Genomic DNA, 26,744 nt, shown 5'->3' with positions numbered 1-26,744 from the left:
CCCCTGCTGATCCTGGTGTGGCACAGGTTGCACACCACAGTCCGTCGGTCATCCGGTGTTTCTTTAAAGAACCTCCAGACTTCCGAAAATCTAGCCCTCGCCACGGGAGCTTCACTACGTGAAACATTTGGCGCTGATGCACCAGCTCTGGCCCTGCCACTGCCTCTTCCAACCTGTTCTCGTCAAGGACTCGTCTCCGTCTCAGAAGCACTGTGTTCAACCCAGCTTGGGTCTGTCACCTCATCATCCTCCTATCCTTCAGTCTGCTCCCCCCTCGGACTTCCTGCCCTGACAACAACTTCACCACTGTCTGACAACCGTGTCTCCTCATCGTCCGATACCTCTTTACACACTTCTTCCACTACGTCAACAATGTCATCATCACCCACAGACTGCGACCGGTGGAAAACCAGGGCATCGGAAAAGAGCTCAGCAGCAACCGGACAAGTGGTTTGTGACTCTGGGAAGGGTCCAGAAAACAGTTCCTCAGAGTATGCCGGTTCAAATGCCAAATTTTCCTGGGAGGGCGCAGACTGGGGGGAAGGAGGCTGAGGTGGGGGAAATGGAGGAGTGCTGATTTCGGTGACATGGGTGGACTGCGTGGAAGACTGACTGGTGGACAAATGGCTTGACACATTGGGGCACATTTACTTACCCGGTCCAGTCGCGATCCAGCGGCGCGTTCTCTGCTCTGCATTCGGGTCCGGCCGGGATTTATGAATGTAGTTCTTCCGCCGTCCACCAGGTGGCGCTGCTGCGCTGAAAGTCATCTCATCGCGCCGGAATTCACCACCTCGGACCAAGTGAGGGTAAGCGCTCCCCAAGCGGCACTTTTTCGGTTTTTAAATGCGGCGGTTTTTCCGAATACGTCGGGTTTTCGTTCGGCCACGCCCCCCGATTTCCGTCGCGCGCATGCCGGCGCCGATGCGCCACAATCCGATCGCGTGCGCCACAATCCCGGGGCAATTCAGGTACAATCGGCGCAAATCGGAAATATTCGCGTAACACGTCGGGAAAACGCGAATCCGGCCTTTAGTAAATGACCCCCATTGTCCGCAATCCACGACATCACCTGTTCGCACTGTTCTGGCCTCAACAGTGCTCTACCATGAGTCCCAGTAACTTGAGACATGAACCTAGGGAGTGTAGCTCTGCGGCGTCCCCCTGCTCCCTCATCAGCAGGTGGTGTCTCACCCCGCCCAGAACCACGGCCTCTGACCCCTGCATTAGTTGGACGCCCACGCCCTCGTCCTCTACCCCTAGCCCTCGGGTTCAACATTTTCAAAATCAAAGTGTAAACTGTAAAAAAATTTTGTGTTTTTTTTGTGTTTTTTTGTGTTTTTTTGTGTTTTTGTTTTTTTTAACAAAACAATGCTATCCTATTGCTATGGCAAGTTTCTAACCTACACTGACAGCACACAACAGGATTTTGTGCTGTGCCTGATGACTTTTAGTTTAAAAAAAAAAAAAGAAAAGAAAAAGCAGACTGTGCCTAATTCAATCAAACTCCTAATAAATTGTCCCACTTAGGTCTTTGAGATGGATATGTGTGTCACTAAGAGCTAAACAGAACGTTCGCAAGACTCCCTGCAAATTTGTCACAATATGGTACTAGCTGCACTACTAGTGCCAGCAAGGCCAGCCACAAGCAAATCAACCAAAAATAAAATATATAACGCTATTGTAGCCCTAAGAAGGCCTGTTGGGTTCTCCTATGGCTAGTTTCTAGCCTACACTGACAGCACACAACTGGATTTTAAGTCACTTTAAGTTTTGAAAAAAAAAAGAAAAAGCAGACTGTGCCTAATTCAATCAAACCCCTAATAAATTGTTCCACTTAGGTGTTTGAGATGGATATGTGTGTCACTAAGAGCTAAATATAACGTTCGCTAGTCTCCCTGCAAATTCGTCACAATAGCACTACTAATGCCAGCAAGGCCAGCCACAAGCAAACAAAAAAAAATAAAATATAACGCTACTTTAGCCCTAACAAGGGCTGTTGGGTTCTTGTAGACTCACTCCTGCCTAACACTAAGCTAATATAACACCCTAACGCTATCCCTGCAGCAGCAGCAGATCTCTCCCTGACGGCATTCAGACAGAGAATGATCTGAGCATTGCGGGCAGGGGCTAGTCTATTCCAGGGTCACCTGATCAGGCCAGCCAACCAGTGCTATCGACGTGTAAGGGTACCACGTCATGCTGGGTGGAGTGCAGAGGCTCCTGGCTTGTGATTGGCTCTGTTTCTGGCCGCCAAAAATCAAAACGGCGGGAGATGCCATTTTCTCGAGCTGGCAAAGTATTTGTCCGAGCAACGAGCAGTTACGAGTACACTAATGCTCGAACGAGCATCAAGCTCGGACGAGTGTGTTCGCTCATCTCTAGTAGAGAACATTCAAATTGATGTCGGATCTGAAACCAATACTGCTGCTATGTGATATAGTTTAGTTTGTCTACCCTCCTGGAGCCATTTTTGATAAAGCTCTGCAGCCCCTTATAAATGTACATGAAGCCCCCATAAAATGTACTTTGATGCTTTCGGACAACAGTATGCTTAAACCAAAAGAAAGAAAAATTTTGTCAGATCATTATGGTAACTACACTAGAAGGCCCAAAAATCACTAAGATGAGTGTCCCCTGTGCAGCAGTCAATTGGGGGGGTATAGGAGCCCTATTAGCTATCAGTGCCCATGACATTTATGCTTTCTTCTTAAACCAAGAGTAATATATTAAAGCAAAGTGTTTGGTGCTACCGTTTAGCTCAAAAAAATTCCATTTAGGTGCTCTAGTTCATGAAAAAAATTACAAGCCTTTTATTTATAAAAATGGGTTTTTAAAATTGTAATCATTTTATCATTTGATTTAATGTACCGTATATACCGCCGTATAAGACGACTTTTGAAGACTGAAAAATCTTCAGTCTGGTCTGGGGTCGTCTTATACGCCGGTAATGTTTCTCTCCTTTCCCGCGATCCACCGAAGCTCCGCTGCTACACTCCGGCCGCTGGTGACAGCTACGTGGGTGCCGGCGTCGCAGAGAATATGGCTTCGGCGTGCGGCTGACGTCATATTCTGTGAGCCGCCAGTGCTCAATGAGCTGTCACCCCCGGCCGGAGTGTAGCAGTGGAGCTTCGGTGGATCGTGGGAAAGGTGAGAAGCTCTAGAGATCCACTTGCCATGCGGCCAGCAAGCCCCCAGTATACAGATATACGGTATTTCAGCAGAATACTTTTACAGGCTGGCAGTATACTAGGGGGGGGCAGTTTGGCTATATACAGGGGGTTGGCTGTATACTGTGGGGACTGGCTGGCAAAATACAGGGGGAGCTGGCTGTATACTGGGGGGACTGGCTGGCAATATATAGGGGGGGGCTGACTGTATACTGGGGTGGTTGTTTGGCTATATACAGGGGAGGGCTAGATATATACTGGGGGGGCTGGCGGTGGTATATGGCATAGTGGTTATATTCCTGGACATAAGGGGCAGTATTATAGTACAGTATGGTAACATTTACAGTAAAATGGACGATGGTAATGTTGTTGTTGTATGCCTTATGTTTATGAGCGACAGTTTTCCTGCAATATACCTGCATGACATAAGAATTTCAATTTAAAAAGGACCATGTTAAATTCAAATCTGTTTTTTTTAGGGGTAGTCTTATACGGCGAATATATCTTAAACTCTATATTTTAACAGGAAAGTAGGGGGGTCGTCTTATACACCAGGTCGTCTTATACGCCGGAATAAACGGTATGTTTTTTTTTTAAACCCATTTTTATAAATAAAAGGTGTGTCTTTTTTTCCATGAACTGGAGTGCCTGAATGGATTTTTTTGGAGCTAAACTGCCTTGCTTTTACATATACCATACCCATTGTTTTACTCTGGGTTTTCCGAGGCTGCCCCATGGAATAAAGCCATATTTCGTGAAGCTATGTAAAGTGGTTGTGGCTTGACCCCACAACCAAAGAAGGTGAATGTAATATCACACATATACATTTAAAGTGGAGACATAAGAATCACTGCACAATATCAGTGCTTTACGTTTTTTCTTTGCCTAATATCTAAACCAAGAGAAAGAAACTATTGCAATAATATAATTACAAATAATTGACTTGGGAGCTGAAACACAAGGTCTTGAGCTACTGATGTTGTCCTGAAATTATAACTTAACCCTGCAGAAGCAGCGTTGTATGGACAGGTGGAATATACACTACAGACCAATGGGATCCCCATTTATCATCCACCAGGAACATTGACTAATCAGGGGAGATTTATCAGAAGTTAAAACTAGAGGTAAAACTGCTTTTGTTACCCATGGAAACCAATCAGAGCTCAGCTTTAATGTTATATACATCTGTGGGAAACCAAAAGCTGAGCTCGCATTGGTTACCATGGCAAACTAGAACAGTTCTGCTCTCGGACACTTCTGATAAATCTCCCCCACAGTCTTTAAATTAGGTTGATTTCTGCTGTATCTTTAGGGTCCAATATTATGATAAAGCCAGAGCCCAATGATCTTGTGGTCCTCTTGTGGTTCAGTACAACACTTCGACATAAGGAGCTGTGTTGTTCTGGATCTAAGTATATTATAACGGAACTGATCAGCAGGTAGGTTGGATGTTGTACCTCCACCTGTCAATTACTTATGACTTACCCTATGTATAGGGTCATTACTGGTATAAGGGTCTAGCAAAACCCATTAAAAGAAAAAAACGGTTTCCATGAAACTTGTGTTTTTTGCATATATGATGCTTTATGGTGACTGAGCCTTGCCATTTTCTCTGTCTGCCATGCTGATAGTCTTGGCATAGTTTGACTAAGTACAAATAAAGCTTTGCATTTTCTGGTATGATGGTTCTCATTGAATCCATTCTTCAGACACCAATTCCCTATTTCCTGCACACATTTCAATGCTCCTCCCCAGTCCCCCCATGCTTTACGTACAATGCTCTCTAAAATTTGCTTTAACATGCTAATTAACAAGATAACTTTGAGCAGTTTAATTACTATTAAGGGCCGCTGCCTGTGGGAATCTGGAGACATAGTACATTCCCTGAATATGTTGATCCCAAGGACAGATGGAAAGGCCTTGATGTTATGCCAGGACAGAAAGCACTGTGTTCCTCAGGCACAACAGGTATCTCAACATCAACCTCTATGAAGCATGTTCCTTGTAATAATTCATCATAGGGGGCTACTATTTTGGAGTGGGAGATGCTGAGAAAATGAGGACTGACATTTTCCAATGCCAAACAAGCTGGAGGTGGTCCTTTAAAAATAACTTTTATGCTCTGCACAAATAAAAAGGAGTGCATTTTAATTACAATATCAGAGATATAAAGCAGGAATTTTGATGGGCCGATTGTAAATTGTTGATGTGTAAACTGCTGTCCTACAGGCTGCTTTCAATCTCCTAACCCATGCCCAGTTTAAGCCTCTACCCACAAACCTAGTATCTGGAGTGAGAAACACAACAACAGCTCAATATTCTGTGAACTATACAGAATGTGCCAATCAGTAATCTGACTGTTATCTACTCCATCATTCCCACTTATATTCCTATGGAAATGTGGTTTAAAAAACAATCGGGGGTGGGGGGGTGTTCTGTAACTATGGGGAATGGGGCGATTGTGACTATAAAGCTACTGTCGGGGACTTTGTGACTATTGACAACTGTTACTGCCCTGTGACTTTGGGCTACAGGGGGGCATTGCAATTATGGGCTGCAGTGGGGTCTCACTACTACTATATTGGTTAATCTGAAGGTGCTATTACTTTATTGGCTATGGAGAAAGCCCTGTGCCTCTATTGGCTACTGTAGAAGAATGCTTACTATATCCGCTACAGTTGGGTCCCTGTAACTATATTGGCTACTGTGATGCACTGTTACTTTATTGGCTGTTGTTGGGGCACTGTGAATATATTGGCTACTGTGGAACTACCATTGGTTATAGTGGGGACACTATGACTATATTGGCTACTGTGAAGGCACTGTTACTTTATTGGCTGTTGTTGGGGCACTGTGAATATATTGGCTACTGTGGAACTACCATTGGTTATAGTGGGGGCACTATGACTATATTGGCTACTGTGAAGGCACTGTTACTTTATTGGCTGTTGTTGGGGCACTGTGAATATATTGGCTACTGTGGAACTACCATGACTATATTGGCTATAGAGGGGGCATTATGACTATATTGGCCATTCTGGTGACACAAAAATTCGCACTGAAATTCCTGGTGGCAGTCCTCGAAAGAATGATAACTCAAACTACAAAATGAGTTAAAAGGAACGGGTCACCATGAAATTGCAAAGTTGTAGAGCAGGAACAGTTGAGCTCCGGAAGGTTTTTTATATATATAATATGCATAATATCCTGACAAGCCTTGAAAATAAATGCTACTATAAATTCAACCTTGACAACTGGTACTTAGTTCTTCTTGAAGTGTAAATTGCTGTCGAGATTAACTCAAAACCTTTTGAAAATATAACCTAGAGTTTCTACAGAAGTAAACAAAATATCCACACTTAAACATTAAAATAAGCATATAGATATTGTAGGAATTACCCCAAAGGTCCAAGGTCATCAGTATTTTTCATGAGCTTCATTTTGTACACTGTCCTGCCTTACATAATAAAATACATATACAAGCAGTTCCTTGGGTTTGTACTTAAGCTGAATTTGTATGTAAGTCATAACTGTATATTTTATAATTGTAGCTTCAGACAAAATATGTTTTTAGACCAGTGACAACTGGATTTTCTGTAATGGGACCAAGAATTATCAATAAAGCATCATTACAGACACCTTACAGCTGATTATTGCAGCCTGGGACTAAAGTAAAGTATCCAAAGAGCTTCACCAGAGGTCACAGTGGGCAGAGGGGTCCGTCTGTAATTTGCTGTTATCTGTAAGTCGGGTGTCCTTAAGCAGGGGACCGCCTGTACATCAATTTACGGGTGTTGTAGATTTTTCCATGTAGGTTCCTACCTGTTTCTCCCCAGATGGGAAGATACTCATCTTGCTGGATGTCCAGCATGATTTCCAGGCCATTTCCAGTTCCACCTTTTACAGTAGTCAGTAAAGGACGACCATCGTGTCCAGAATTAAACATGTAACATTTACCATATCTTGTGAACACCTAGAAAAGAGGAGCAAAGAGAGAGAACCTGTGTTAATAATTCATCTAAAGACAATATTTAATCTATCATCCTCATGAAAGATTGATAAACCAAGACATGTAGCTAGCTGTATGACAGACTGCCCTCTACTTCTCCCGCTGTGAGGCTGATCTAGATTAGATTTCCTTCTATATATTGCTTACATATTGCACAGTGCTGTAATCTCCCAGTGGAGCCTATGGTCTAATGTTCTTACACAAGTCATATTTTATGCTAAGCCAATTATTTTACAACTGCAAGGTCAACGCATATTACTGTCGAGAATAAATGATTGGAAAGAACCATGACCTGAAATATAGGCATCTCTGGTTAACACAGTATTCCTACAGTATGTGTTGTATATGTCTTTAGATAAGTTCTGGATTCCAAACAAGTGACATTGACAATCAAAAAAGCACATTTGCATGGGAAAGTTGCAGCTTTAGTTTTATCAGAGCAATGTTCTGATAGGTTCTTATATATCATTGATGAATTTGGCCCCCTGAGACATCACTGGTACCACAGGTGAAGAACAGTACGAGCAGCTGACAATTATCAAAGTTAGCAATGCAAATCCACAGGATAGAACTTCATTCATCGTCGCGGGTGCATGGGGTGAGGGATGTGACCTACCCTCCGCTCACATGTAATTTCCGCAGCACTGATCTGGTAATGTGTGTGGAACGATGCTTTGTAGATTAGTAGATTGCTTTTCAATCTCAATTTAAAATTGTCGGAAGCATGTATAGAGCAGATGAAGCAATTTTCTCCTCATCTGTAATCACATCCTGGCCCCTTTAACATTTGGATTTCCCAACAGAGAGATTTTTTTTCTTTAATTTTCTCCTCTTTTCTCTGCTACTCGACAGCAGAAAATATATGATTGCTTTTTATTACCACAGACATTTTATACAAAATACACAGAGCGACATAAGGAAAGTCCTTTGGGTCCCGTTCACCTCATCTCCCTCACCTCAGTGATAAGGCTTTCCTTCTAAATTACTCCGCCATTGGCCTGATTTATAGGATAAGACATCCTGTATCTCCTCTGCTTTCTTTATTGCAGCACAGAATGGATAGATGGCTTGAACAATAAAATGTTAAGAGAAATTCTGACATGGAAAGAAGGCATATTTGGTGAGGAAGAACAATAAACATTGGGATGAAGCTCCTAACTTTATCTAATGTTCCGTCATAGGATTCATCATTGGCAAAGTCATTGAGCTTTTTCAAAGTCAACATTTCAGAGAATGGTTCCAGACTCAGAGCATGATAAGTGCAGTACAGAAACCACTCAAGAGATGCCCGCCACAAGCACATGGTGGCGCATGTTTGGCAAGAGCAACTAGAAAGCTATAACAATGGGTGACATGATGCATTTCGGAAGGAATTGGATCAAAAATATACCCCATCTTTTACTCCATACCTTCTAGTTTAACTGTCTAGATAATCCCTATCAAGCCCCACATGAACTTTCCAGTGGCCAAGGGATTGCTTGATCCGCAGAAGGGACCTTTATCATCATCACAGCCTTTTGTATGTGTCTCTTAACCTGTTACCATATTGGTTATGCTGACTGGGAACCATTACATACTGTGGGCAGGGAGAGGGGCAGCTGCAGCTTCTGTTTGCCTTTGTCTCCCCATGCATTCTTCCTCTACCCCACAATCTCCCCCTCCCTCCCCTGCCTGCTCAATGTACACGACAGGAAGTGGGGAGGGGGGAGGAAGCTGGTGGATGAAGTGTGGAGGAGAGGAGTCTGTCATAAGCACACACAGGGTGCAGCTGCCCTCTGTGGGACTCACCAAATACTGCTAGCAGGGAGCCAGGTAATGTTAAACTTATATAAACTACTGACATAATTCAGAATGCTGGCAAAGGCATTTTTTAAATCAGCAGAGCAAAGGCTATTGGGAACTGTTACCAGCTAAAAATGACATTCCTGGTGACAGGTTGTCTTTAATATTCTACAAACTCAGGTTTCTGATACTGTTATCAGCAGAGGCAATGAACCAAACATTTGCAGTGAGGAACTGATGAGATTGAGACAAACAATCTTCTGTACATTATAAAGTGGAATATAATCAAACTATATTATCTATAGGATTTGTCAGGTCACCAAAGCTAACATGATGCATATCCATATGTTTATTTTTAATGGGGACATCATAGGAGTTGTAGTGTTTTTAGTTGAGAAGAAGACTTACTGATCAATAGAATAAGCCTTAGTGATCAACTTCATTGTCATTACTATTGCAGTTTGAAAGTGTCTTTCTCTTGGAGACAACCCTTTTATTGTACTGTATTTACAGCCCATATATATTGAAGTAATTCTACAAGTTCTCACTTCTGGTTCAGTTTCTGGTGATTGGAAGTTGCACTGCAGACACAGCAGGAGAGAACTCTGACAGCTCATTAGCTAAAGATGAGCAAAGGACAAAATTTTCTCTACTGTCCATGATCGTTTAATTTGTGATATATATATAGTGGTATCTCACTATGTTATTAAATATAAAAGTTTTTGAATACTGATATAAATTCAGTTTTATATAATGGATACAGTGGGGCTTATTAACTAAGGGTCCGCAGATAGCACTTTTGTTGGAGTTTTGAAATTTTTGTGATTTGCGCGCTATGATTTAACTGGGGATTGTGTCGCACGATATCAAATTGTGCCGCAGCTGCGCTGGCTTTCATCCGACAGGTATCGGGGGACAGGCAGTTGATCCGACTGATTCAAACTGAGTGTGGGATTTAAGATTCAATTTGTGTCGCAAGACAATGCACTTACATACACCGGGAAGAAGAAGGTGAACTCCGGCGGACCTGACCGGGGAAGCGACACATGCAGGATATCGGGCGCAGGATCTTAGTGAATTGCACCAGATGTGCATTCCGGTCGGACAATGAACTTTTGGGGATCGCGCTGGATGGGTAAGTTATTGTGCCCCAGTATGTACAGAGACAGAGATTAACACGGATGTCTATGACTCTTCACACATTCACATCTTTTGCTGGAAACTTTAGTCAGCTAGGTCAATGTATTAGATGTTATCTCCAACAATGACCAGTTGTAACAAAACTATGTTACCATCGAAACTATAAGTGAGTTAGAAAAGCAAATGACTTTGTGAGATATTTAATATAAGTTTAAAAACATATGGAAGTCACTGGGAACCTGCTTGCATGAACTTGTGCATTTTGGGCATAACCTAGTATAAACCAGATCTTAGCCAATGTCAAGTGTTAGGCAAGTTTCAGATGAGTGTATCATACTATAGCTATAACAATATCACAGAGCTTAAGGGGATATTCCCATCTGGGCATGCACTTTTATTTTAATTAATCTACCATATATTTTTACATTTCTTTAATTGCATGTTATAAAAAAAACATTTACCTATGTGCAGATAATTTCCCATAAATGTAGCCAGTCTCTAAGAAAAAAGATAGTAGTCCTTGGATATGACCACCTCTGCACTCTTGCAGCAGTTGCCACACATGCACTATTGAGCCCACCTGACCAACTATATTCAGCGTTCATTGCCACAGGAAGACTGTGGGACATACAGTAACTCCCGGCAATTTCATATGCAAAAACTATTTGTTTCTTTATGCGATCCCTCCAGCAGAGGTGGTCGTATCCAAAATTTTCATATTTGTTGTTTCAAGCAGTTAAATAGATAGTTGGGGATACAAGATTTTCCACATTATACAAGAAGCATGGTTCTAGGTGCTATGGAGCCAAATACAGCAGCATCATAAGTGACCTTTCCTCTTCAGCTTCTCAGCTCTAACTAATTTGCATATGAGATAAAGGTTGTTAGTTTTTGTAAAGGTAAGTCTTTTAACATAAAGGCAGTAAGGCTAAAAAATTTATGAATAATCTACATGAGAGTGTTGTGGGTTTAATGTGTAAATGGTGACAGGTTCCCTGAAATTGAAGATGTAGCTGGTATATAAAGTAATAATAATACATTATAACCAAAGGGGAAGATAGAAGAGTAATGTTCTGGAGGCATAAACCATAAGAAATATAAGAAAGGCATGTACTAGAACCAGGGTGATTGAAAAGCCTGCAACTAATGGGAAGAAACAATGGCTCCTTCTCCATCATGCGGGACTTCTGCATCACAGTGCGGCACTTTACAGTCACATTTTCACATATCTTTTTAATATTCTGTTCCTTAAAGGCTCATGTTTAAATGGCTCTAAAACTGACAAGCACATTTTTAGTAGTGTTAGTTTTAGAGGAATTCTGTCTGGAGATGGCTGAGAAGCCTTAAATTTGCATTAACAAGTAAATAAATGAAATAATCTGTAATGCAGATATTTCAGCATCATAGCCGGATTAGTACTGCTGTATGTAGAGGGAGTGTCAGGCTACTGCAGATGAAAGGTTACTTTATGACAAAGACAATTACGTTTTTTGGGCTGTGTTCACACTGCAGGCAGAATCTTTTTACTCTGGTCTATCAGAGGATCAAAATAGCAGACATTGAACTTTTTCTTATTAAAATACTTTAAGTTTGTACCTATCCTAATTCACTTCAATGTAAAAGTCTGGCATATATGTATCTGCTAATAAGGGAAGATTTAATATCTGTTCTTCATCCACCAATGAATCACAGCGATGGGCATTCTGCTGGCATTATCTGCTCTTCATTACAAATAAAGAGTTTGGAAAATTCCAGTTGATTTGAGGAACAGTATACACCCCAACCCAGAATACGGGTTAAGGCTACATGCACACATGCGCTGCGGAGAGGAGCAGGGGATGAGCGCAGCTCACCTCCGCCCCTCTTCAGAGAGTAACATTGGGCCCGGCGGCGTATCACGTAGAAAGATAGGACATGGCCAATCTTTCTACGGGCTACGGAGCGGTACGGTGCCCGTATGGTGCCGTGAGCCCATAGAAGTGTATGGGGACGTATATCGGCCATATATATATCTCCGCCGAATATACGTCCCCCATACATGTGTGTAAAAGTAGTCTAAACTAGTATATCATCAATGAATCAGTGAACACAGAAGTAATAAATGTAATATAGACATAAAGGGAAGGCTAAAGAGACACTATGGTCACATGGGTTAGGAAAGTGTTGTACTATTTTGTATTCTATTGGTAAATCTCAAATATCACCTGAGGCTTCAAAGAAGGCCCCTTATATTCAGTGTCTAACAGCGCAGTCTCTGGGCTTACATTACAAGACTCTAAATAGATGTTTGTTGTTGCATTAAATGACAATGCTGATAACAAAGACAATGCTTACTATTAAATAAAAATTCTGAAGAAAAAGTTATACTATTATAAAGAAAAGCTTTATAGAATAGATAAATGGGATTGCATGGGCAAATAAGAAGGAATAAAGTGGGATAAGATAAATTTCATTTGATCAGCTTTCAATCTGTCCATTCATCTTTGAAAGCTTTGAAAGATGGATTATGATAGATTACCTTTAAATATTACCCAGGCATGCATACACTAAGACGCGGAAGTATCGAGAGGGAGGGGGTTTAGATGGCAGCAATTTCCTGGATGCTTTTCTATCTGGCAGAGAATCTATAGCCATTATATACTAATAATAAACCCTGTGGCTCTCACTTCAGGGTACATATATATATATATATATATATATATATATATATATATATATGCAGAAAACCTAATTATTAGCTGTTAATAGGGATCATTTAGAGGACCATCAGTCAGAATGGAGGATTTTCATCAATCACACATAAGTCCATCAGTTTCCTGGTTACATTGTTTTACAGAAGGTTATAGTTTATTATTGGGGGTCCAGTTTATACTTGGTGAGCCCCTCAGTACAAAAACTAAAGTAGATGGCCCAAAGCAGCCCTAAACCTTTCAGTTTAACAAAATATGTAACAGTTGTGTTTACCTACAGTATAATCCCAGAAGTTGAATGAAACGGATAGTGTATAGATTTCCGGAGAAGGAAAGAAGATTTGGATGAATTGCTCCTGTTAGGGAGTGGTACATCAAATATGAAAGAGGTAAATTAATCTGATCATTCTTATAACACTGATCAATAATTTTAATCAGAATTTGCTGTGCATTTTCTGCGGGGAGGGTGATTTTCATAAGATTGAGTCACTCAGGCATCCATTTATATTTGACTTTGAATATCATTAAGCAGTTAGATTCGCTCTGAACCGATCTCATAATTCATCCACAACATCTGTTTGTTACAAGCAGTAGGTTGTGGACTTACAGGTTAGTCTTATGACAAGCCCTGGGATCTGGACTTCTCCGAAGAGAGGTCACCAAGTCACCATCTCCAGAGATTGTCCAAGTCACCATCTCCAGAGATTGTCCAAGTCACCATCTCCAGAGATTGTCCAAGTCACCATCTCCAGAGATTGTCCAAGTCACCATCTCCAGAGATTGTCCAAGTCACCATCTCCAGAGATTGTCCAAGTCACCATCTCCAGAGATTGTCCAAGTCACCATCTCCAGAGATTGTCCAAGTCACCATCTCCAGAGATTGTCCAAGTCACCATCTCCAGAGATTGTCCAAGTCACCATCTCCAGAGATTGTCCAAGTCACCATCTCCAGAGATTGTCCAAGTCACCATCTCCAGAGATTGTCCAAGTCACCATCTCCAGAGATTGTCCAAGTCACCATCTCCAGAGATTGTCCAAGTCACCATCTCCAGAGATTGTCCAAGTCACCATCTCCAGAGATTGTCCAAGTCACCATCTCCAGAGATTGTCCAAGTCACCATCTCCAGAGATTGTCCAAGTCACCATCTCCAGAGATTGTCCAAGTCACCATCTCCAGAGATTGTCCAAGTCACCATCTCCAGAGATTGTCCAAGTCACCATCTCCAGAGATTGTCCAAGTCACCATCTCCAGAGATTGTCCAAGTCACCATCTCCAGAGATTGTCCAAGTCACCATCTCCAGAGATTGTCCAAGTCACCATCTCCAGAGATTGTCCATATCACCATCTCCAGAGATTGTTTCAGTGTAGATGACCACTGAAAAGCACCATCGTGATCCACCAGGGTCCAGCAGAAGAGGATTCAGGTGCAAGTCAAGAGCAGGGCAGGCAGAGTTCAGAGATGTCAGGCTTTAGATCACTGTGTGCCTATCCATCCATAGTTGAAGCAAATTGTGGTCAATTTGGGAGATCAGGCGGTCATGTACTGTAGTGTTGTACAAGTAAAAGAAAGCAATAGAAGACTAAAGAAGTAGTCAAGTAGTCTCCTTTTTGACTGACTGAGTATACCTGAATCAAATATAGTAGCTAAGCCTTAGTGGTGTAACTAGAAGAGGCAGGGCCCCATAGCAGTGTTCACCACGTTTATACACAAAAAGTTATATACACACACATTTATACACATGCATTCATGCAACCCAATAGCTTCTGACAACACAGTAATAAAATTTCAAAATAGAAATAAAATTTCATAGTCCTGCTGTCCCCTCCCCCGACATCTTGTATGAGCTCCTGGCTGTGGAAGATGTGCACTGTTAGGCTCCTATGATGTGCAGAATAATATGTATATAATGGTGCACATTCTCCATTCGTTAGTGCAGATGTTGTATGCCGGGGCCTCCTGACACTGCTGGCCCCATAGTAGCTGTTATGGCTGTTACCACTGTAGTTACACCCCTGATAAGCCTAAAAAAGTTTCTTCACTCTTCATACAGTCAGTATACAGGGATGCCAGGACTAGCATTCTAATAAGCTTTAATTTGCTCAGGGGAAAGGCTCATTAAATGACCAGGAGCCATAGAAATTGGCCTGGAACGTTAATAGAAGCCAATGAAATAGTATGGAAGAAGGGTGGACACACTCCTGCAGTATATCTAGATAGACTGCAGACCGGGTTAGTATCTGTCTATCTATGATATATCTTCCTCTTTAGCTCTGTGCTCTGAAAGTCCTTTTTTGGTGATGATTTGAGGTCTAGTAAAATTTGCATGTAGGGAACACCTCATTTGGAAATTCTTACATGTTGAATGCTGTCTTAAAGCTTCTGCTTAGATGCTATACTTAACTCTTTAACCGCCTGTGGATCAATTTTCTGACAGTTTGCTATCTGTCAGTGTTACAAAAAAAATCATCTCCCGTAAAATGCCTTTCCGAGAAGTGAAAATACAATTTTTCTTCTGAGACAGGGAAAAAGCAATCATATCAGGATCAGACAGAAAGATCATATTATATGAAGTTATGCCTGACTCACAGGAAGGTTTGAGACAGGCAGGGAAGCCATCTGTGCGGGGAATAGAGACTATTTTATTATAGAAAGACAGGTTTGTCAAAAGGGCATTCCCAGCACTTCTATGTAACAAAAAGAAAACACTTTAAGACTAGAACAAAACAGGAACTTCTGAATCTACCACAGCGCTACTAGAACCTACAAGCCTTACTACACATCAGATGTGGGAGGATAAGCTGCAATGGCAGATTTTACAAATATAAAGCATGACTTGACATTTTTCAGGGTGTATCACCCACATGTTTTTGTTTGCAAATTTTTCATTCAGTAACCCAATAAGGTATCGCATTAAGGTATTATCGCTTGAAGTGGCGATGATTTACACGTATCATGGCTCATGAAGATCATCAAGATGTTTTATGAGGTGTTTTCGTATTTATAGAGAGTTAACTTTTATGATTCAAACTTACAGTTCTTAGAGATCTTCATGTCTTTATTTTAGATCTGGTATTGTCTGGTATTTAAAAGTGAATTAATTGACACAGCAACAATATTCTAGATTGCTCTTTTCTAGTCTATATGTTTTTTAGTATATTATCCCTTACTGACCCTTATGAAGGGCGGTAACCTCAGCAATACCTATCCTATATTCACATGACAAGTCCCAGGGTCAACATCTGCAAAGAGTTTGTATGTTCCCTCCGTGTTTGCATGGGTTTCCTCCGGGTCCTCCGGTTTCCTCCCACACTCCAAAACATACTGCTAGGTTGATTAGATTGTGAGCCATATTGGGGACAGGGACCGATTTGGTAAGCTCTGTGCAGCGCTGCGTAATCTGTGCGAGCTATATAAATAAAGAAATTATTATTATTATGATAGCGGGTAAGTATCTGATCATTAGCAGTGCATCAGAAACTCGGGGCCTGCATAAGCTAAGACACTCTCTTCAATTCTATGGGGCTGCTAAGACTCGGCCACTTACACCAATCTAATTTATAGAGTAGTAAGGTATATGTACAACTTCAGCTCCATTCACACAAAGAAACTCAGAATCCCCTTTCATTCTGTGGATTGAAACATTTGCAATTTATTACTGAACACTATATATATATATATATATATATATATATATATATATATTCACTTGTAAAAATGTAGTGACAATCAATTGGTTTATTGTTTCTGTATAAATGTATTGAATTCTGAGATCACAACTCTTGTGTGGTATTTTGTGTACTGACAAGAGACCGTTTTATGGTTTTTATGATTACAAGTTTTACTGGCACATTATAACAGGATGTGTTTTATTTAGTTGAACATGGTGTGACCAGGTGCCAGTAAAAACTGTAATTGTTTTTTCATGTAATTGCTTGAAATATTACATGAAAGTTGAAGATGCGCAAGGGGTCTGCAAAAATGTATCGATTTTGTAACTATATAAATCAACAACATTGCAAAAATGTTCATTCTTCAATGAAGGGTTAATCTGGTGGATAGGGGATTGATTTAAAGCTCTGAAATGTATAAAAACCCTTTATGAAAAGAAAAAAAAATTAGAAAATAACATTATTTTTTTTTTTACTTGTTTCTAATCAATTTCTTTTTAGTGTTCGTGGAGTCTTCATAAATAACAAGTTGTACAGGAAAGTGTAAGAAATGATAGGGTCTTAGGACTTGGTAAGCCGTTCCATTATCTGGATGAATAGAAATGTTTAAGACTTAATCATATAAGAATATGTATAGCAGGAAGTAATGGATATACTGGACAAGCTCCCACCAGTGAAATAGGAGGGATCTCATCCTGTAATCACATCTGACCAACAACCAGGATAAACCCACGGTTTGTGAACGGGACAAAAGATGCATTGGAGCTTTTAGAATAATTTAAACTGTCAAATTCTCTGTCGCCCATTAATGATTTGTAGTCATTTGCGGTTATTTCAATCCATCTACAGAGCAGTCAACCTTTGTGAAAAAGAATTAAACATTGTCTAGCCAGAGAAAAGCTAGAATAGCCAAATGAAATTGCTTTTCACACAGAACATTAATAGATTAAACAAAATACAGTACAGAAGATTATTTTATGGCACCTTGATGGAGCCCCCGGGAAGCCAGAAGATGATATTCAACTACAGATTTATAACAAAAACTTCAATGCAGTGGGAAAAAGAGTAGAAAATGTGGCAACTTTAAGGTAACTTCAACTGTAAATGTTCGAAATGGGATTAATAGAAAGGTTAGAGGAAGGAATAGGGTAGAAGAAAACACACCGTATTATGGGAACCAGGAATAAATAAGTTATATGCTGGAAATTTCCCTAGAGGTGAAGAGAAATATACCAGAGCTCAATAAAGGGCTTTTCTAATGACTATATCATCTCTTAGCCATCATACTTCGCTCTAGGGGCCATTTAAATTCTGTACGCTCTTTGAAAGAAGCTGGGAGAGTTATAATGTCCCCAATCATAGATTCTTGGTCACTAGCTCTTAGAAAATAATAAAAATCTGTATGAAAATGTAAAAGTAAAATTGTTCCTGCATTATGTTTTCACTACAGGTTGTCAAGTATTCAGCCTGATAAATAAGTAGGGCAGTCAACCTCTGGGGGAGACAGGTTCTTAGAGTAAGAGGCTAAGATACCTGATGGACAGTGATCTAATAGATGTTGAAACTCATAAAGCAGGATGGTAGCACTTGGATGGTAGCACTTGGTAGCACAAGACCATACACAAGACAATGTACTGAAATAAAAAATGGTACTGTTTCCCCTTACAGAATATAAGAAGTTGGCAAAGTAGGGTGGAGAATAAAGTGGGTCAGGTGGCAAGGAAACGGTCTTAGGTTGTATAGTGTCGGAAAGTAAGAACTCTCCTAATAGAGACTTTGCCAATTAAAGCTGCCTTACAGGTGTGTGGAAACTTACAGCCTTTGACCCCCCACAAGGGGATTCTGGGAAATATGCAAATAAAATTTCCAGGATGGGGGAAAGAAAACATTGCTACAATTGGTTACCTTGTAAGGCAGCCCCCTTTATATCAAGCATGATTTTCAAGAAGCCTAATGACAGGATGCTGGATTAAATCTAGGTTTCAATTCTGGCACATTTTATGTACCTGAATTATTAAGTGTACCATAATCTTCCCCATACAACAACATACACTACTGTATTCATAACAAGTAAACCTAAGGATGATGAGATGAAACCACAAATAAAATATAAAGCAAAAGTGCAAAATGTGCAACCAAGACTTAGGTTCCTAGCACATGACCATGTGCTCACCCGGGCCATAACCCAGACGTAGCCTGGGGGCTTAGCCACAGATTTTACTATGTCAGCCACAGATTCTACTTGGTAAATAGGAGTCTGAATATGACCTGAGGCTGGGTTATGTTTATCTGTGGTTAATAAAGGCATGGGCAACATTTTTTGGACATTCCCTGTGATGTCACCAGGCCACTGTAGTATTTTAATCTATCATAATGTTTTATATTAGTATACTCTGATTTTTTTTCAGTTAAAATGTACACATTTCTTTTGGGGGGTCTGGAAACATCCTCCTAAAGTCTAAAACAAACATCAGGTTGATAAAAAAAAAAGAAAATATGTTTGACACTAATAGTGATGAGTGGAGCTGATAAAGTTTGGTTGAGGATGAGCGGTGCCACCATTCACAGGGCTTAATGGTGGATGAAATAGGACCCAAACCTGAACTTCTAAGTGGACCCACTTATAAGTTCAGATTTGGGTCCTGGTTCAACACTACTCTTTAATTGTAGATATTAAAGGACATCAGCCATCAGCAATTGGCCCAATAAACCACTAACAGAATATTGTGAAGCAGCGTAAAACCTTCTAGTTTTTTTCTTTCTTTCATGGTGCAGAATGTTGGCATCATTCAGATAATCCACTTTGAAGATAGGTGTATAAAGTAAAGGAGGAGGAGAGTTTAACACTAAAGTCAAGGTGGGGAGCTGGTTAGTGACTGACACCATGATTCATAAATCAGGAGATCTGGTTAGTGATGCCTCTGGATGCAGGGACACTGCAGGATGCAGTGTTAAAATCTCTGCCTCGTTGACAACTAATTTACGTCTCACTTCAAAGTAGAATTTCTGGATAATGTCACCAGACTGGGTCATGAAAGAAACATGATCTGGAAGGTGTTCAGCTGCTTGGCAACATACTGGTAGTGGTTTATTAGGTCAATTTCTGATAACAGGTTCCCTATAATTAAATACTCAGCTCATCTGCTACCTCCTTTCCCTCACGGTGCATGGAATTATGTCCTAAAAATTATTTTCAGCCCACAGATGGACAATAAAATTTTCTTTTATTCCGACGCATTTTGACTACAAACTGTTGGTCGACACATTGGTCGAAGACTCGAAGTGGACATACATGTAAACACTTGGTGTATATTTTTACTTTACGGTATAAAAGAAGATGTTATTGTCCATCTGTGTGCTGGAAAGAATTTCTGCAATACTTTCGAATAATTTATTATATATTATTTATTCAGCAAAGTTCAACAAGCTGTTTGGTAGCCATCAACAGTTTGATCATTGAACAGGGATGTCTGGTCCTCAGAAAGGAAAGTTCTGTTTTCATAGATTCATAGAGGAAAACAACCCAATAGGTCATAGGTGGACCTTTACCAGTTTACTAGTAATTGCTAGTTTTGATGCTAGATAAGTAACCCTTGTCTATTACTTATTCTAAAGGAAAGAACACAAGATTATTTTGTCCAGATTACAAAAAAAAAATACTGTCTGTAGCATATTCACAATTTTCTGTACCTGTCTGCACTACTAATCCTAGCACATTCCTCAAGGCATTGACTAGTAAATGATCTATCCAGACAAGTCATAAATAATCTCCAGCCATTATTAGAAACAAGCAGACAGTGTCTAGAACTCCAGCTCTTCTTAATGCTGTGAGCAGCTCATTAACAGACCCTCCAAGTGACCGGCTGCCTAATTAAGATTGCCATTCCTACGGGAGATGACACATTGAGGAAATAATGAACGACATAGGTTTTGGAACTCTTTTACCATCATTTATATGTTAAAACATTACAATTTTTAGAGTAGAGTCTTACTAGTATTAACCTAATCATATGTGAAAGGCAATAGGAGGGTACAAGGCAATACCTTAGGAAATTCTTCATAAACTGAGGCAAATAGGTATCAGTCTGAACCCATATACATTGGGATACATTATATGATTCCACTCCCTCACGTCTGAAAGCAGGAGGAAGAGTGAACATCGGCAGTTGTCAGTGATTGGCTACTGCAGATGTTCAGGGTGTTCCCACAGTGATGTCACTGTCCTGTACAGTTACATAACTAGAGACTTCCCAGAGCACATGCTGAGTGGAGGCCAGGGGTGGATGCAATACTATTGCATCTGCCCCGTATAGGCTATTATGGCTTCCACTGATCATATATGTGGCTCAGCAGCAGGAAGCAGGATGGAAATATGTAACTTACTGCATGTTTTTTGAGGCATTATCAGTATAGGTGTATGGGTACATTCAGCGTATACACCAGGAGCTTCCCTGGCATATATATAGAGAAAGACTTGAGAAAGACTCCAGATCCTAGGGGTTAAAACGTTCACTTGTCACTCGTATAAAGGTACACAGTATTTTGGAAGTTGATTCTTTGAGTGCTGCAATTTTTTACTGTAAATAATATATATATACATCCATAAAAATAAGATGTCACTGTAGCCTAAGGTCAATAACGTTTCCATAAAATTAGTATAAATCAATAATACAAGTGAATATAATCAACTTTGTAATAGACCTTGTCAGAACAAAGTGCTTTCTTTTCCACTTACTTTGTCTATCATCCTCTCTCCTCCCCTTTGAATTTTTTGCAAATAAGATGGACAGTAGCTTGGTGAGGTGTCACATCATGTATTGATAGGTAGAGTGGGTGGGACTATCTAGGTCTCCCCTCCCTAAACCAGAGCTAACTGCAAATTACACACAAAGACTTCAGACATAAGAGATGTTGAAAAATTAAGATTACACGTCACATCAATTACAAAAAACCAATGCTACTCCTAATGTACACACTGAACTACTGATTCCTGCACAGGTCTGTTAAAAGGAGAATTACGATGTAACCTCAGTACCGTGAAGATACTATTTTTTCACATTTTATGCAATTTAAGTAGCTTTCTCTTCTTATTCTAGTTAAACTCATTGAAATTTGAGATTAAGAAGTCGGAGAAGATATGAATTTGTTTTTGAGTGATATTATATGCACTGTTCAGTGTGACCGGGTTGAGCAGAGAACCACCATATTTCCCTAGTGACTTAAGAAAGCACATTAAGAATCAATTACTTAATACAGTCCAGGTTAACAGCAGGCACTTACTTTCCTGAATGAATTACTCTGTGGTAAACCAGTAAGAAAAACTAAAGAGGGATCAATGCATGAAATGTGGCCTGGTGAAAGGGTCATGTTTGTATCTGGGAATTATTGTGTAGCCAATTATTTTCATTTCTCTTAAGGGATTTACGTGTTGCCTTAGGAAGTTAGCTCTATTGTCCTGGATTCGATTTTCACATATCATGTCAGCATTGCTTATGTAGCCCCCCAAAAATTGGAATCTATTGTATATCTTATTGCATGATGTGATAGTGTTGTTCAACATTGAACAATGTGTCAATGTTGTGTTTCCTAATACCTTACTTTGGAAAAAAGTTTGTGTTTTGGAAAAAAGTGAATGTTTATTTTAATCATTGAACCTGGTTTACTTGTTTCACATGACTGATTTGGGCCCAAGAAACATTGTCCATGTGCAGGCTATATTTTCATGGACTAACTAAGGCCATGTCACCTTAATTCACCAGGGGAAATAAATTAGTCTTAAAATTCCCTCCCTCCGGTGACTTTATTCAATAAGGCCTTATAATATCGTGGTATATCAACATCACAGGCCTCTTAGTGGATATGGTCACGAACTCCGCTAGTTCAAACACTAGTTCCAGGCCTGAAGGCCAGATTGGAACTGCCAAATTTTTCTACTATAGTTTCCACCGCTTCGCATCCTGGCCCGCCCTGCTCACCACCCCGACACGCCCAAGTGGTGTTCAAGTTGGAGAAAGCAGAAACCAAGCTGTTATGGGGAGATTCATCTCAGGTATTTATCCAATATTCATGGCATTTCATTAGGATTCAATAAATATAAAAAATTTAAAAATAGGATTTTCATTTTATAGTAACAATCCTAGACTGACAACCCACAGTTCAAAACCAGATTTGGGATGCCTACTACCCAATCCCTACAAGTCTGTGGTCCGTCATAAAAGAAGTGCAGTGTGTCCTATAAAGTATTTTTGACAACATGTGTGCCGCCATTAGAGGAACTACTGCTGGGCCCTTTACACAAGATTGCTTATGATAATATAATAAGGTGCCTGGAAGTGAAGAGAACTTAGGAGGGGTGAGTAGAGAATATTTTAATAAACCTTTAGGTGAGTCTGCTGTATGTACTGTTGTTTAACTGAATGTAGAAATGGCCTTGCATGTGCAGCCTTATTTAGGTCTATTGAAGTTATGGAAAGATTCAAGTATAGAAGTTGTGTGACAATTCCCCCTTCACTTTCAGATCTTGATGAGTATATCTTGTGTCTTCACAATAGATGTCAAAGACATTCCCTTGCAGAGGTATTCCTAAGTGCGTTCCATCATGTTGAGACATTGTAATAATACCTCATCCACAAAATCATTAAATTGGATTGAATAAGTCACATGAGAGCTTTACCTACAACATTATCAACATATAACCACAATGCACAGGGTAGTTCTCTCTGTGCCAAGAAAAACCTGAATAACTAATACATTAATCATAAAGAAATAAATATTCCTGTTGTGTTTGATGGTTTTTCATGAGCCTGGAAGAGAAAATAAAATGTGTATGTAAATCAGAGAATGGTGTCGCTAATCCAAGGCTCCTATTTTTTTAGGGTTTATGCAGTAAATATTAAGTGGCCATCAATGCCAGGATCTAATTGCCTCAAAGCTCTTCATTATGTTATAAATGCAGAATTATTCGGAATTATTTTTTACTTTCCCCTGCTTGAGGCTAGAATCTTAATTCTGATCACTAATTCCAGAGCCCACGCTCTCAATCTATTTATACGAATCCTTAATTTTTAGATTACATTAAAGAATACTTCATGGGCTGGCGGGAGAGAAGCCACTTAATGTTTGGTTTATTCAACACTTGTAGGAATGAAACTGGGAAGGAAAAGGCAAACATACCATTTGCTCCATCATTCGGACTCACAGGGGCACATTTACTTACCTGGCCACTGGAGTTCACCGAAGTTCAGAGTTCCTGGTGCATCTATGTGCTTGGGCTTGCAACACAATTTGAAAGTTTAATCCCACGGTCAGTCCGAATCAGTCGGATTAAATGTCTTTACTCATAGATCCAGGCACTGTGACTGTGGTAAACTTTTTATATTTGTTATCCATGGCCTCCTTCTTTCTTTCCACAATCAATCTTAAAAATTATTCTAATGAGATAGTAGGGCTCTGGGGGCATTACCAGAGCCCCTTGGTGCTGCAGCTTCACACACTGTTACACTGTGAAGCAGCACTTCCCTCCTCCCACTGTGTGCTGCTGCCGTTAGATTAAAGCAGGCAGATGGAGAGGGGAAGTACAGAGGGAACAGGGGAAGATATTGTCATGAACAGTGTAATAGCCTTTGAAGCTACAGCACAGAGGGGTTTAAAAGTTGCTTTTAAAAGGAAGGATATCATGGATGACTAATTTAAGAAGATTACCACAGTCACAGTGCTTGGATCTATGAGTGTCCCTGGTTTATTATTCTTGTTTGTGATGGTAGATATATTTTAAAGTAAGTGTCTAGTTTAATGTAGAATGTATGACACATGCAGATACACACAAGACACTCTATAGTTACTGTTCAGACACAAATACCACTAAATCATTTACAAAAGATTCATTAACAGTAAACACAATATAAACTGAGTTGTATTGCAGTGACAAAATCATTTCCGACAGGCTCTCTGAACAAAATGTCCTGCAAAACTAAGTTCTTAGATAAAAGAAGGCTTTTTGGTTGACACAAGACTAAGTGAAATTAGTACAACTTTAGTATGTCCACTATATTATGATTTTCTGAAATATATATATATATATATATATAAATAAAGATACATATATATATGAAGATGGAGCACATATAATAAGATGCTGACAGTGGCATTTCTAACCTCTCTGCTAGACGCAGCCATCAGACCGCACAGCAAGCCATCCTTTGAACAAACACACCCTACGGCCATTTGATGTCTGCCTTTGATCCCTCATTTTTGTTCCATTTTTAATAAGTAGCAGCATATCCCCACCTACCAGCAGCCTAGCCGGGCATTGTACACATCACTTTCATCTGCTATTTCACTCTTACTAGTTATTCATTTTCCTAATTTGTCATGAAAATAATAGACACATGGGGGTTATTTATCATTGGTTTTCCTGGGCTTTCTTGGCGTAAAAAAGTTTCAAAAAGTCACATTGAAGTTTTTGGGGGCTTTTCACTGCTAAAAAAGTCTCACAAGGCTATTTACACCTCTTCATTATTCTGGCGTCCACTTAGATCTACTTCTAGCACAACACCGTACCAAGTCAGATTCATGACTTGGGATGTTTGCAAAAAGTGGCATAAAAGTCTCACAGATACTCCAGTCCCCTGCTGGTCTATGTGCTGGGACTTTTTATGCATTCTGGGACTTTTTTGGGACTTTAAAAGGAAAAACAGAATGAAATTAGTGCATAAAAACATTAATTAATGGGCCAAAGCCACTTTAATGAATCTGATGGGCAGTGGAGCTCCAAAAACATACAGATTTGTGCCAAGGAGCTGCCTAATGATAATTGACCCCCTTGAAGTCTGCTCATTGTTCCTGTTGACAGATGGGATGTGGTTGGAAGAAACTGAATTTTGACACTTTTACGACTAGCACAATAAAACAGGTTGGATCTAAGAAAGAGGAGTGACTATGTGAGGAGAAATCGGTGGGCCAAAATTTTGGCAATGTTTTCTGGCATAAACTAAGCTATCTAATAGGAGGTACAAAATATGAGTGGATAGTCTCATCCAACACAAGACTTATCATCTAGCATTAGACACTTTGATAAAGTCGGCGCAGTATAAGACTGTCCAGTCTTACTTTGAGATATATTTTATATTTTTAAATTAACTGGGCATTTTTATGTTCATAGGTCTTCAATATCAGAACAGTGGGTGTATCATGTCTGGCAGCCACAACTATAAACTTTCAGCCACCTTCAATACTGGAGTTATTCAGTAAATAAAGTTGGAAACAGATGGCTTTATCGACTAGTGATGGGAGCTGAAACACCCCAGTACAGCCACTAAGCAGTGGGTGGTATCGTCTGCTTCTCCTGTATATAGTAGTTCCAGCTTTGGAAGCTGTTGGAAGAGCATGACTATTGCCCTTATGGGGAGGTTAGCTGGGCTATGGATCTGCGGCCATAGTGCTGACTATTGCTGTATGAAGCCAGGATAAAATACAAAGCGGACAGGTTGTTATTAGAGATGAGCGAACATGCTCGTCCGAGCTTGATGCTCGGTCGAGCATTAGGGTACTCGAAACTGCTCGTTGCTCGGACGAATACTTCGCCCGCTCGAGAAAATGGCAGCTCCCGCCGTTTTGCTTTTTGGCGGCCAGAAACAGAGCCAATCACAAGCCAGGAGACTCTGCACTCCACCCAGCATGACGTGGTACCCTTACACGTCGATAGCAGTGGTTGGCTGGCCAGATCAGGTGACCCTGGGATAGACTAGCCGCTGCCCGCGCTGCTCGGATCATTCTGTGTCTGGATGCCGCTAGGGAGAGAGCTGCTGCTGGTCAGGGAAAGCGTTAGGGTGTTCTATTAGCTTACTGTTAGGCAGGAGTGATTCTCAAAGAACCCAACAGCCCTTCTTAGGGCTACAATAACGTTCTACTTTTTTTATTTTAATTTGCATCTAGTACCATTTTGTGAGGAATTAGCAGGGGGACTTGCTACCGTTGTGTTTAGCTCTTAGTGGCACACATATCCATAGCAAAGACCGAAGTGGGAAAATTTAGTAGGGGTTGGATTTCAATTAGGCACTAACTCAGTGTCATCTCATCTGGCATAGTAGTGTGCTTTGATACTTGGCTAGAAAATAGCCATAGGAGAATACAAAGAGCTTACTTACGCATACAGTAGCGTTCTATATACCGTATATACTCGAGTATAGGCCGACCCGAGTATAAGCCGAGGCCCCTAATTTTACCACATGAAACTGGGAAAACCTATTGACTCGAGTATAAGCCGAGGGTGGGAAATGCATTGG

General features: G+C 40.4%; 1 protein-coding gene across 2 annotated transcripts in view; it reads right to left on the bottom strand.

Moving 5' to 3' along the window:
- ASIC2 (acid sensing ion channel subunit 2) overlaps positions 1-26,744 on the bottom strand; it is a 514,307-nt gene that overhangs the window by 112,582 nt on the left and 374,981 nt on the right. For both annotated transcript variants that reach the window (XM_072111115.1, XM_072111114.1), the window contains exon 2: positions 6,993-7,143. In XM_072111115.1, coding sequence (XP_071967216.1) covers positions 6,993-7,143 — 151 coding nt within the window. The remainder of the gene's footprint in view (positions 1-6,992; positions 7,144-26,744) is intronic.

The sequence above is a fragment of the Engystomops pustulosus genome, chromosome 6 (assembly GCF_040894005.1).
Source record: "Engystomops pustulosus chromosome 6, aEngPut4.maternal, whole genome shotgun sequence".
NCBI classification, from domain to species: Eukaryota; Metazoa; Chordata; class Amphibia; order Anura; family Leptodactylidae; genus Engystomops; species Engystomops pustulosus.
The sequence above is the reverse complement of the archived record's forward strand: the minus strand, read 5'-3'. Positions and strand labels throughout refer to the sequence as shown.